The sequence below is a fragment of the Myotis brandtii genome, unplaced genomic scaffold, assembly GCF_000412655.1.
Source record: "Myotis brandtii unplaced genomic scaffold, ASM41265v1 scaffold115, whole genome shotgun sequence".
In the NCBI taxonomy this organism is placed as follows: Eukaryota; Metazoa; Chordata; class Mammalia; order Chiroptera; family Vespertilionidae; genus Myotis; species Myotis brandtii.
The window spans coordinates 13,123,117-13,137,358 of record NW_005353967.1 but is presented as its reverse complement, the minus strand read 5'-3'; the positions used below and the strand labels follow the sequence as shown (position 1 = coordinate 13,137,358).

At 40.9% G+C, this 14,242-nt stretch overlaps 1 protein-coding gene across 1 annotated transcript in view; it reads right to left on the bottom strand.

Moving 5' to 3' along the window:
* Positions 1-9,812, bottom strand: part of PIK3R1 (phosphoinositide-3-kinase, regulatory subunit 1 (alpha)) — an 80,900-nt gene extending 71,088 nt beyond the window's left edge. The window contains exon 1 of the mRNA XM_005857970.2: positions 9,107-9,812. Within this exon, the coding sequence (XP_005858032.1) occupies positions 9,107-9,440 (334 nt within the window). The 5' untranslated portion in view covers positions 9,441-9,812. The remainder of the gene's footprint in view (positions 1-9,106) is intronic.
* Positions 9,813-14,242: the final 4,430 nt, after the last annotated feature.

Genomic DNA, 14,242 nt, shown 5'->3' with positions numbered 1-14,242 from the left:
GATGTTTCTCTCTCATCGATGTTTCTAACTCTTTCTCTCTCTCCCTTCCTCTCTGTAAAAAAATCAATAAAACATATTTTAAAAAATTATTTTAAAAAATAGGATAAAATGTTTAATGCAGTTTCCCAGTAGATTATCTTATTAACAACCTTAAGCAATTCTGAAAACTGCATTTTCCAAAACCTAGTCACAGGGTGGAAACAATGCTGACTTTTCTTACTATCACATGGTACCATGTGCTGAGTCTGAGGGCACTATGGTAGTTTGCCTCCTTAGGGTAAAGCTTTCAAGATGACGATGACCACCTCACAGTCCTACGGGCTTTACAATGTAACCTTGCCTAATGCCTATACTAATGTGTTATTTGAATACTTCTATCACATGTACTTGAAGAGGTGTGAAAAAAACAAAACTACAACCTGAGTAGATACATGTTACAACCATCACCCTCTACCTGCCTTGGAAAATTTAACAACAAAAAAACAAACCCCACTAGATAAATACTTAGGAACTCTGAGAGCATATCATGCCAACAAATTTAGTTATACCACACAGGTGCAGTACAAAGAAGACATTCCATGACTATCTTTAATTCGCTCATGGACTGCAATGCAATGTGTGAAACTGGAAGAGTCTCAAACCAATTTAGATGTCAGAAGCTGCTGAGAGCCCACCAACAAAGGTAGAGCATAAATTCTCACAGTGGTGAAATATATCATAAAATCATACAGTGTGCATATCTGCAAATACTTGGTACCGATTTGGCCTTTCATTAACAATAATCCCATGGATCAATCTCCAATCAGATCTTGCAATGAAGTCATGTGAGAGCATCTGCCCAACCATCTCAGCTTGTTTCTCTCTATAAAACCCCTCCCCCTCTGGCTTCAGGTTTGCATTACTGGGAAAACACTACTAGTGAGAACTTAAATTTTCTGGGGTTTGTTTCTCCAAGAATTCTATGAGTAGAAATGGAGAAACTTTTGTTGATCATGTGTAAGATGCTACAGCAAAAATATAGCCAAAACTCAAAAGAGGCAGTAGCTACTTATTTTACAATTAGAAGACATTGAGATTAGAAGGGTTAAGGAATTTAACAGCGGCAAAGCAGAGTGAAATTTCTGACTCAAATAATATATCCCAGAGATTTATATTTCACAAATGCCAACATCTTTACTATCTTGGATATCAGATTTGATCATCAAATTACAAAGAGTCTCCTACAATACAGTAAAATAAACTCACACTTGGAACTTCAATATGCCTCAAACTATGACAGGACAGAAGAACCTACAGGCATTGCATAATACATGCTGCCAATTAAGAATCGATTAATAGGTGAGCACACACACCTCCAAGCAAGAAAGAGTCCAGAGAAGGTATTCCTGAAAACGATAGCCATACTTTAGGTGGCATAAAAACACTGGGAGAAAGTTCTGCATGCATAGTGAAACAAAGATCTGCTGCTTGTTTGTTGTAAACTGTTTTGATATTGAATGCTATAAACTCAATCAAGACCTCAAAACATCCTATATAATAAAAGGCTAATATGCAAATTGACCGAACGGCAGAACGACTGGTTGCTATGATGTGCACTGACCACCAGGGGGCAGATGCTCAATGCAGGAGCTGCCCCCTGGTGGTCAGTGTGCTCTCACAGGGGGAGCGCCACTAAGCCAGCAGCTGGGCTGACAGCTGGCAAGTGCAGCGGCGGTGGCGGGAGCCTCTCTCGCCTCTGCGGCAGCACTAAGGATGTCCTACTGCCAGCTTAGGCCCACTCCCAACTGATGTCCCATCAGTTAGACATCCCCTGAGGGCTCCCAGATTGTGAGAGGGTGCGGGCCGGGCTGAGGGACTCCCCCCTAACAAGTGCACGGTTTTCGTGCATCAGGATCCCCTGAGGGCTCCCAGATTGTGAGAGGGTGCGGGCCAGGCTGAGGGACTCCCCCCAACAAGTGCATGGTTTTCGTGCATCAGGCCTCTAGTTTAGATATAATCCATCATGCAATTATGCTTCTCATTTCTAGCTATCACACCAAGTTATTTTCTCCTATTTCAGCCTTCAAACCAACTTTATGTCTTTCCTCATGGAAATTTGTTAGCAACAAAGACACACATAAGGGACAGCCAGCTGTACTGCTGACATCTGTTTTCTTTTACTAAGAAAAACATGGATATGTAAATGGCATCATATTTATTCTTACTTGACAGAGGTACAAAATTCTCCCCTTTTGGATGTTACTTAGCAGATGTAAGCACCATTTGTTGTTGAATTTCAGAATTTCAAATGTTTATTTTCTTAAACTCAGACTTACTGAGAAAGTGCTTATTAATCAGAATTTCTCCTGTTTTAGACAAAGATGCATTCACTTAGAAATCAGAAAAGACTGACATCAAAGTTATCAAAGAATTTATTGAAACTAAGCTAAAAAGGAAACACTTTTAGCATATAGAGTTCTACTTTTACAACAAAGACAATTTTATTAGAGTATCAACACTAGCTTGGTTGTAAGTAAACAAAATAGACTCACACCACTTACACAGCTCCTGTTGGAATTGGAGGTGTGAGGGCTCTACTTAGATTGTACAGATGTGGATATTGGACCCTGTACTCATTTTGGAAAGAGAACAGAGAATAAAATCCTAAAGCCAGAAGCCTTCATGAAAGTGTCTGAAGATATGTCTCACTTAAATAAGAAAATACATAACTGTCGTACCACAAGCTGTGATTCTAAATGATACAGGTCATGGTGGGCTGGCAGAAAGTTTTTCAGCAAATAATGTCTCATCTATAACCCTGCACTTAATTGCTCCCACGAATCCAGGAAAGAGAAAGCCAGGTCCTTCCCTGGAGGACCGAGGGAGGACCGAGGGGAGCTCCCTACCCATTTGGGACTGCTTGCAAGTTTCTAAGTGCTCAGGGCGGAACCTTCCTGCTACAAAGCAGCCAAAGTGAGACTTTCTCTTCTTGTCAATTTCTGTTTCAAATAACCCACCTGGACATGCAAATTGTTCATTAAGGTTATGTCCCTGTCTCTTTCATACTTCTGTGAAAACAAAATAACTAAACCTAAAATTAACAGGAAAATGTCTTAAAAGTCAAGACTCTAGTAAAATAAATAAATAGATAGATAAATGCTGGTTCTCATGAGAAGACCTTCGTAAGAACTGTATATTCCGCATGTAACTGTGGTCATCAGAGAAGAAGCTAGACTCCTCTGATTTTATCAAAACTAATTATTACCTTTGCTTTCTCCAGATGGATTTACTCTTTAATCAATTACATAGTTACATCTTTTGGAAAGGTATTTCATTTTGTGCTGAAACAGAGGGAAAACACCTTTGTATACCTGAGAGAAAGAACCCTGCGTTCTGATTTCGTTTTCTGGAGGCAGGGCTCAAAGGCCCCCATCTTCAAGTACCTGCCAGCAGCCGCGCTTTCTCACAGAAGCACAGTGGTCAGTCCAGAAGGGGCAGCCGGCACCAGTCAGCTGTCTTACCCCATCACTGGGGGCTTTAACAACACAGTCCCCCAACTTCTCAGCAGAGTCTCACGTAAATAGGAGAAAAGGTGAAGAAAGCTATGACAAGGCATATTCTGAACTAAACAGAACGCATAAAGGCAGGAGTTTGTGAGGCAGAGCAAATTACTTTCACAGACTATTTCTGTGAGGGACAGTGACACGTTATGACCGCGGGGCCCAGCAAAGGTGTGTAATTTGGGATTAGGTCGCTATCTTCTGTGACCTCTGTGCAGTGTCTTCAATTTATGTGATTTATTTCAGCCCTGCTTTCTAGATGGGGACCGTGGTCGGCAAACTGCGGCTCTCGAGCCACATGCGGCTCTTTGGCCCCCTTAGTGTGGCTCTTCCTAAGCCTTAGGAGTACCCTAATTAAGTTAATAACAATGTACCTACCTATATAGTTTAAGTTTAAAAAATTTGGCTCTCAAAAGAAATTTCAATCGTTGTACTGTTGATATTTGGCTCTGTTGACTAATGAGTTTGCCGACCACTGTTCTATACAAACTAACCTGGCCGCAGAATCTCACCAGTCTAAATATTCTGTCTTCGCATGGCTTTAGTTAAAGGATCTCAAAATGCCATCTTAAGGAGTACCCCACTGGATAGCTTACTTATGAAAGGAAGAAATACATTTCCATTCCCCCATCTCTGAATCCCCACCTCCTTTAACTCACTTCCTTGTGTGTGAGAGGAAATAGGGAACCAGGGTTGAATGGGGTTGTGTGCCCGGGAATAAAATGCCAGTGTCTGAGCAGCCTAATGTAGAAAGGGCTGGAGTATTTATTTGAATAGGATGTCTCTCCTAAGGGGCAGGAAACACCCATCAACATCCTTCACCTGCACAAAACATGGAAGAGGTTCTCTCCAAAGGCAGCAAAATGGGGCTTTTACTGGGTTGTGGGAAAATGAAATGTGACCCTCATGCAAAGGGAAGGAGATAAAAGGAGGGGAGAGAGGGCAAAAAACCTGTGCCTGGGGACACTCGCTGACCTTGACCCGTGTTCTACTCACTTTAAGTGGCAGACAGTAAGCACCATTGCTTAACACACTTTCCCATCAACAGAACTACCTGTCCTAACCATGGGATAGAAAAATAACAGTTCTGGCCCTAGCTGGTTCAGCCCAGTGAATAGAACAGCGGCCTGTAGATTGCCCCAGTCAAGGGCATGTACCTTGGTTGCAGGCTCCTTCCCCAGCCCGGGCCCTGGTCAGGGCTTGTGCAGGAGGCAACCAATCATGTGTTTCTCTCTGTATTTCCCTCTCTTCCACTCTCCTTAAAAAAAATCAATGAAAAAATATCCTCGGGTGAGGAGAAAAAAAAAAAAGGAAAAGAAAAGATCTGGAGACACAGCAGGCAATGGTCAAAGCCAAGGCTGCAAGATACCTCAGATGTGAATGATGCAAAGAACAAATAAACTGTGAATTCAAAAACAGGAATGGGCTGCCATAGGCCCATGTGCCTGCACATGACATACAACATATGTGGCTAATTTTAAGTCACATGGTCATGAAATAGTTAAATGCTGAGCTTACTAACAAGCATTTTATCCACTTGCAGAGAACCTACTGTATTGTTCTAGATACTTGGGATGATGGACAGTCAACTGAGGTCCCTGCCCTCATGGAGTTTATAATCAATCTACCACAGGGAACAGACAAGACACAATCAACATGTAAGTAAATTAAGAGTTTAGATCAGGGGTGGGCAAACTTTTTGACTCGAGGGCCACAATGGGTTCTTAAACTGGACCGGAGGGCCGGAACAAAAGCATGAATGGAGTGTTTGTGTGAACTAATATAAATTCAAAGTAAACATCATTACATAAAAGGGTACGGTCTTTTTTTTTTTTTTAGTTTTATTCATTTCAAACAGGCCGGATCCGGCCCGCGGGCCGTAGTTTGCCCACGGCTGGTTTAGATAATAAATACTTTGCAGAAGCAGAGGACCCTTTGGTCCGCAGGCTGACTCAGAAGGGCAGGCTGCTACGTGAATAAGGTGAGCAGAGCCAGCCGCCACGAGAAGGATTTGAGCAAGGCGGGAGAGTAGATTGGGCAAAGGGATGCTTGAGGAAGAGTGTCCAAGCCCTGAGGTGGGACGGGGCAGGAGAGGGCATCAGAGGGCAAACTGCCTCTCTTGATTCTTGATTTCATCTTTCATCCATGCCTCATAGTACAAAATAGGGATGCAGTTCATGTTTATTGAATTATTTAAATTCCAATAAATATAAGATTACCCAATACACACAAGTTTAATCCAAACTACAGGCTAGGGCTTTGTAAGAAAACTGTACACAAAATGTATTGGTGGAACATACATTTTCCTGAGAGGAGTTGAATATCAGATTTTCAAAAGGGCTTTTTTTTTTTTTTACTCTTTTCCATCCTAAAAGTTACATATGACAGCTTTGTTTCCAGGAACATATAAGGAAAGTGGAAAAGCTGGTTCTATGACAGAAGAAGGAATCCTTCACAAAGAGTCTACTTTTGGCCACAGTCTAATGACAACTTTCTTTTAAACACAGCAGGTGGCAAGCACAGGGTACAGGAGCATGTGATCGGCAGGCAGGCAGGCAGGTCGGAGCACCCTATTTCCCCCTTGCCCATCATGGGAGTGTGCAAAACTGCCCACAGGACACTATCTCAACAAGAAGGACCTGCATGAGACCTGAGACCTCAGGGGTCAATTCTAATAAAATAAAGGCAGTCAAACACGAAAAACAGGCTAAGTCACGTGAGGGGGCGGGGGGAGAAAAAGGAAAAAAAAGACTCAAGAATTCAGTTACAATAAGAACTATCCTTTCCTCCTTCACAGAACATTGTCACTGCAAAAGGTTTTCAAGCAAATATACCCTTAGGCAAAAGAAATAAGAGTCCCATAGCTTTCAACATCTAACTTTGTCTTAAAACTACTTTCCATGTCCATTGGACATGCAACTAGTAGGAGTTACTGAATTCTCATTTTATAGAAATTGCATTTATTTATTTATTTAAATTTTTATGTACTGATTTTTAGAGAGAAAAAGAAGAGAGAGGGAGAGAGGGGGGACAGGAGGAGAGAGACAGTGAGAAACCAATTAGTTGTTCCACTTATTTATGCATTCATTGGTTGATTCTTGTATGTGCCCTGATGGGGGATCTAACCCACCACCTTGGAATAGCCAGACTAAGCTCTGACCAATGGAGTATTCAGCCAGAGCAGGAATCATAATTAACTGAGAATACAAGATTAACAGTCTAGAAATTCGAATGTTTAGTACTGCATTCCCTGCCCAACCCCCAAAACACTGCCTTTTCAATCTCTTCATTATTCCCAATTTCTCATTTATATTCAGACCTGTTCTTTCTAATACTTTAATGCACATTATCATAGGTCTCTTTCTTAAATTCTGCTAAAAATTTTCACTTTACATTTTTATGATTTAAAAAAAATTTTCAATTGTCACCATATTACATGAGAAAGCATTATAAAAGAGCTTAGGACCTAAAAAGAGAAAAACATTTTTCTTAAAAGACTTGCTTTTCTGTATACTATATCCAAATAAAGTTACACCTGAAACAACTGTCAAGTGCAATTTTGTTTAGAAATTACTTTTACAAAATCTTTTTGTCATTAATATTGACAAAATACCCCTTTCCACCATTTAAATATTCTTTTCTAATCCAACTCAGAAATTTTTATGGTTCTGTAATATTTTTAAAAAAATATATTTTTATTGATTTAAGAAAGGAAGGAAGAGGAGGAGAGAGAGAGAGAGAAACATCAGTCATGAAAGAGAATCATTGATCAGCTGCCTCCTGCACACCCCCCTCAAGGGGAATCAGGCTGCAACCTGGGCATGTGCCCTGACCCTAATCAAACTGTGACCTCCTGGTTCATAGGTCAATGCTCAACCACTGAGCCTGGTACAGCAGCTGGGCAGTCCAGTAATCTTTTGTATTCTGGGATAAATTAAATCGTTTTCTCTCTTGAATTAGCCTACTTATAAGGACCTGTGTCTAACTTATAAAACAAAAATTCAAATTAAAAATATGTAAATTGGTGGAAAAAATCAACTATGTATGGTTTTTGCCATACACAGTCTCAGAGAGAGAAAAAAGATTACACAGTAGAAAATAAAATGCTTGAAACTGACAAAGCTGATAACAACAAAGCTGAGTAAAAGGCTTGCCTCTGTGTGAAACTGAACAGAAACAATCAAACAAATAAACAAATAAAACCCCTTAAATGAACAGCTGTGCACAGAGCTCCAATGTGGACCATCTCCAATAATTAATGAGAGGTTTCTGAATCAAGGTGGTTTAACACCTTTTATCAACACCATGGTTGACAAAATTTGTGTGTCTAGATTTTGATTCACCTGAAAAATTAAGTCTTGGCTTTTGAAATGTATAGTAAAACATATTTAGACATATTTTACAATAAATACGGTGTAATGTTCATGAAACAAGTACCTCTTTTGGGTCAGGTGGGAGAGGGAAAAGACATCCTTAGTAAGTTCTTTGACTTTTACAAAATATTCCCATCCTATTATTACTCTACACTAAAAGGCAGCTATTTACCCTTACATTCTGCTTCTTTATTCTCATTACCTCATTCATTTTTTGGTAAAACAAGCCACACCAAAGAAAGCATAACAGTATCAGAATCTCTTCCAGAAATACATTGCGATGCTGCAGCCAGTTCTATTGTAACCGCTGTCACCAAGTCCACCCATTCTAAGCATTCCTTCCCATACCTATCCCAGTCTTGGGAAGGAAAAGAAAGATTACATAGCAGGAAAAAAATGCTTGAAATCTACCAATGAGGAAATGAATTGACAAAACCGATAATAGCAAAGCTGAGTCAAAGGCCTGTCTCTGTGTGAAACTGAACAGAAACAAGCAAACAAAGCTCATACAAAGACCACCTCCAATAAACAATGAGTGGCTTTTGAGTCAAGGTGGTTTCCATTTAGGAAAGGCATTCAGTGATCTTTTTTTCTCATGAAGGCCAAGTGCACTATAGGCACTCATGCTACATACACATTGCCCACAGAGGAAGAGAACTCCCTCCACATCTAGGCTAACGGCAGGATTGGGTTTCAGCTGCAGGCACAGTGTTCCTGGAGAGGAAACCAGGAGGTAGACACCGGGTTATGAAAACAATGGTTTCTTCTCCCCTGAGTTCTGTGGTCATTTTATTACTCTCTACATTTTTTCCACACAAATCACATTAATGTTAAATATACTTACATTAGACTTACCCTCTATTTTCCTAAAATGATTTAGATATATAATACCAATTATAAGAATAAGAAAGCAAAAAGTATTTAATTCAATGACAACTACAAAAGTAGTTCTTAAAAACACTCACTAAACAGGTTCTCAGATACCATCTCCCTATTTTATAACTAAACCCTCCACCCCACAAGCACAAACATCTAGTCATGTGGTGATTGACCAAGCTTTTACGCACCATATATAAATTCAGGTAAAGTTGCCGAAACGACTTCTGCCCAGAGCATTTCAACTCAACCCAAATGTAAAACTTCCCTTTTTAAAAAGTAAAAAGAGTCATTTAAAAATCACTCATTAATACTGACCTTGCTGCTCAGTTTCTGCTTCAGTTTTCGAAGAACCTGGTGCAACAGGAAGGGGTCGAGGTGGCCGGGGCTTTGGGGTGGGAGGTGAGATTTTTTTCCTCCCAATATATTCTACGTAAGTCCCTGGAAAGTCCCCTCTCTCCCCCGTGGTTTCATTATAGCCATTTAACCAGCCAATTTCTTCAGGCCTGGCTTCCTGTCCATCACTAAATCCAAGAGCTACTAAGGACCCTTTATTCACAGTCAATATGTCATCCAAGTGCAAGTCAATATCTTCTTCTCGTTCCTTTTTATAATCATAGAGTGCTCTGTACTGGTACCCCTCAGCACTCATGTTTGCAAATCTGTGACCATGCAACAGATGAGTCTGGTTACACTGCAGTCTAATTTTATGTTTCTAAGGAAGGTAAGCTCAGAGAGTGTGTTAAGATTCCGAATATGTGTCCAGCAGAGGACAAAGGGCAACTCTCCAAAGGTTTAAGAGGAGAGGTGACTGTCCATCTGTCCTCCATCAACGGTGTGACTGAAGACAGGGCTCCACTTCCTCTGCAGGCCACAGTTCTCCCACTGGCTTCCTTTTCAGCAACTTGTCAACACTTGGACTCCAGGCTGACTCTCACAGCGAGGCCCAATCCTTTCTGACACTCTTGTCACACTGTCCATCTGTCGTCTGATTTTACTGCTGCGCTCCACACGCAAGCTTCACCTAGCAAAAGAAAAACAAGACTTAAGAATGAACATCACACTTGGCCATCTGTGTGAATTTGAATTTCTACTTCCATTCAACAAGTACTTAATCAATTTGGCAGATGTACATGGACAGCGTGCTATTGCTGGACATGATATCCACAACAAAGATTAGTGAGACACTCCCTGCCTTCTAAGAGCACCAGGCAGGGCTGGAAGGGGTGTTGGCATGTGGCAATGTCTCAGAGATAAGACTGGTACACAAGGAACTGGTACACAATAACATGAGGTAAATGCCAAAAGACAGCAGCGACTAAACACTACAGAGTTCAAACGAGGGAGAGATAACATCTAACTGTAGGGATCTGAAGGCAGAATGAGATGTGTGGCATGGCCCAAGGTACAAATGTGACTAAGCAAGTATCATATTCTGGAAAGAGCCAGAACAGGGAGCCCAATCTGTCTGGAGGTAAAGAGGGAGCATCGCTGACTCTTTAGAAAGCAGACTGCAGTCTAGTAGTATTGAGGATAGCAAGTAGAATTTAAGGCGTTAAGGAACTGAAGAGGAAGTAGAGACAGTCCCTGCAAATTATTCTATGAAGATAGCTTAGTGGAGGGAGAAATGGGAAATGAAAGCTTTTTTTCTTTTTCTTTCTTTTTTTTTTTTAACATAGTGGAGGCAGAGAAATTAGAGAGCCAAAGATTCTCTAAGTTAGTAAGTTAGCGTTGGATTGCCAATAGAATAGTGCACGCACGTGGACACTTAGCACTCCAATCATTTCTCATCGTTACCTTTATTATAAAGTCAAAGCAACCTAAAGGTTTCCGTTAAGCTGGCTGAACAATAAAGCAATAAAAACAATAGTCACACAATTTCGGTGTGCTATATCAAAGAGAGCTTGTACAAACTTTATACAGTGTGGAACACTTTAGAAGTTTAATATTATAGGCACTCTTCAGTGTAAGCATCTTAAGAAGACAAATCTGATTACAGAGTAATTGTTATGTTGGCGTTCAGAAGTGTAAAGTATTCAACTTTACATGGCTAAAGCCTCTTAGCTGTAATATAATAACACTCTTAGGAGAGTTACATATTAAAAGAAGCAAAAACAAACACTGGAAATGTTTGTGTAGCAAGGATATGAATTTTGGTTAGTATCATTGTACTTTGTATTTCAGTTGTCAGAGAAAAAAATGAAAGCAACCAGCAGAGAGGATGAAAAAATAAACTATATTATGTTTGAAGACAGCCTCTCCTTTTGCTAGATCTGGAATCAAATTAAATACTCACTGCATAAATTCACACAAAAATGTAGAACTAGCACATCTCATTTTTAGTACTAATGCACTCTGTACAAATGAGACACAGAACTCTAAAGAACATGAAAAAATTTACATGTTCCTAAATGCCTGGAAACCAGGCAATATGCCTAAGAATAATGTAATCCCTCCAAATCTGCCTTGCAATTTTTGTTAGCTTTTCCAGGCAATGTATGTCTTTTTGGGGGGGGGGGGAAATTCCTCAACCAGTAGGCTGGTAGATCTTTCCTCCAGCTGCTGCTTATGGCTTCCTCTATTTCAACAACTCAGTGGGCCAGTTTGGTGAGATTCTTCACAGAATGGGAGCAAAGTCCTCAGCAACCACCAGGCCCCTGCTCACCACATACCTATGTAGCTATCTATGCAAGTTCCTCGCCAGGGCACACTGTAGTAAGAAAGGCTCCATGGATACTCAAGGTATTACAAACCCGAAGAACTTGCTGGCTTTACTGAGGCCAGACTCTAGAGCAGCAATCTCTGCCATGTGTGCCAGAAACCTGTGTTTCTATTAATTCTTTGTCCCTCACCATTTGCAAAAAGAAGCTTACTGACTGTGTAAGATAAATCCTGTACAGCAAGCTGGGCCCTCGTCTGAGAAAATGAACCCCAGATCTCCTCTGACTGTAGGATTGAAAGTACAACATTGTATTAGAATACACCATTCCTATCTTCTGGGACCCCATCATCAAGGCCAGGAAGATCAATCAAAACAATTCGAGATCAGCCATGATTCGGTGCCAATTAAGTGGTCGGAGAACAATGTTGTAAGAGAGACACCTGACTAGTCATCTGGGTGATGACTGTCTCGTGTCCTAGTGTGAGGTACACAGCCTCCTTGGCTAAGAAGATGCAGGCTATTCTTTCCCCTCCAAGGCTTAATACATTAGAAGTTTATTTGTTGCTAATGAAACAACCTTGGCCATTATTCAAGTGTGCAGTTGCCAGGCCCATTTTAATGATTGTCACTGTTGTTGTGGTCAGCACCGTCATCACCTGACACGTACTGGAAGCTACGTGTGTTCTAACCGATTCAATCGTCTTCCTCCTCCTCCTGACTGTTAACGCTTACGGGAGCTGTTCTGTCAACACCTAATATTTGTTGGGAGTTATATGTGTACTAACACATTCAATACAGACAATTAGCACATTCAAAGCAAGATAATCATAAGGCAGGTACTATCAATCATTCTCACTTTACATGGGAGAAACTGAGGTGCAAAAAGTTCGGTATCTTGGCCATGATAACACCGAGCCATTGAAAGGTGGAAGCAGGATTCAGATCCAGGCAGTCTGCCAGAGCCACCACTTTTTACACCACTAGAACCTACTGCCCAAACTCAACTTGCTTTGATGCCTGAGATATGTCCATGGGGTGACCGATGCAGATTCCTGCCCACCCGCTCTGACCTCCGCTTTGTACTCTCTGTAACAGCAGCCTTACTGAGTGTTTGTGGCTCTTTCACAAACGCACCTGCACAAAGAGAAGCCATTCTAACTCAGAGCAGTTCTGTCAAGTCCGAGACCAGGCATCTAGGGATATGCAAATTTCCTTCCAAAGAGACTCCACTAAAATGAATCCTTGCCAAAGAAGTCCACAAACTAGTGAATAAAAGAATACTGGACACATCACTTCTGGAAGGCTGCCCACTTCTGCTCTATGAACTTAAGCTTCTGCCACCTGTATCCCTCTTGGCATCTATGCCCCCCGCCCCCCAACCCCTGCCATAGCTATCCAGGCTCCTCATTGCACAATTTGTAAAAACTCAGCTCCTCCTTAGGGAGAAGTGAAGTATTAACCCACAGTCACAAGGGCTATCACATCTAGAGGACTGACAAGTTCTCTTTTCTCTCAGCAAGAATGCAGAAAACTCAGAAGCCTGAGGCACTGGCAGTGTCTGTCTGAACCTCCTGAGATCAATGGAGCCCAAACTATTCAGATCCACAGGCTATATGCTGCCCAGATTCACAAGATTTTGCTTCCAGTGTCTGGACACATACACCTGTCCATTGAGCTATTTCTACCCAGCACGGAGTTAAGATTTTTATATGTGGATAATATCCACCATCCATTAAGTTAATGTTTTCAAATAACCAAGGGTGTTATGATATCTAGTCGCCAAGTTAGTTACTATTGTTGCTGTAACAAAAGGTACAAAGGAATCCTGTGAACAAATAACAAATTAACTCACTTATATAATATCATATGAACAGTTCAAAATTTCCTTAAAGGGAATGATTTTGCTCCATTCTTTCAACCATTTTAAAGACGACCCAAAATACTGTTAATTGGAAGTATATTTCCTCTCTCTGCTAAGATACTGAGCAATTCTCATTCTCTTCCTCAAAATAAATGTTGTTTCTGATGCCTGACAAGCACCCATGACTTCTTAATGTACAACTGCTTGAAAGTAAAATTTCAATTTAAACCTCTAACCTGCAGGCATTTTGGCAAAGAACTTTTCTTTGAAAAGTCCTCTGACTTTGTTGACTTACTCCCCTCCCCCCCTTTTACAAAGGGCAAGGATTTAGCAAACTTGGTGAGAGGTAAAGGATATTTTTAAGTCACTTTAAATAAATCAAGACTATATCCTGATCATATGATTCTACCCTGTGATAAAATTAGCAACCTTGCACTGGGTCTCAGCACAAAATTGGTTCTGCGATCCAGATGCAAGGGCTATAGAGGGGTTCCTGGGCCCCAGTCCTTACCTCCCTACATCCTCAGTGTGCTCGCTCTGAGTCTAGGGCAAGCTCCCCACCTAAATTCACAGTCTTTAAAAAAAAAAAAATCATTAAAATCTTTTCACTTTTCAAGTATGTTCTGGAAATCATGAAAATCGAACTGAACAAAAGTTAAAATTTCCTAGTAAACACAATGCAGTTCAACTTAAAATGATGCACTCAGGATAAATTTTATATCAACTAAAACAAAATAAAAATGATGGTATCAAATTAATCTGGGAGTCGCAGTCATCAAATATCTCCATTCATTTTCAAACCAACCAGAATGTACTGCCTGCTGCCACGCTCGGGGCTGAGCTTGTACTGTGGGAAAGCAGAGTGTCTAGGGAAGGACTCCCTGACTGCAAGCCCTTGGAAGGGGGGGCGGGGGGCGGGGGGAGTGCAGAA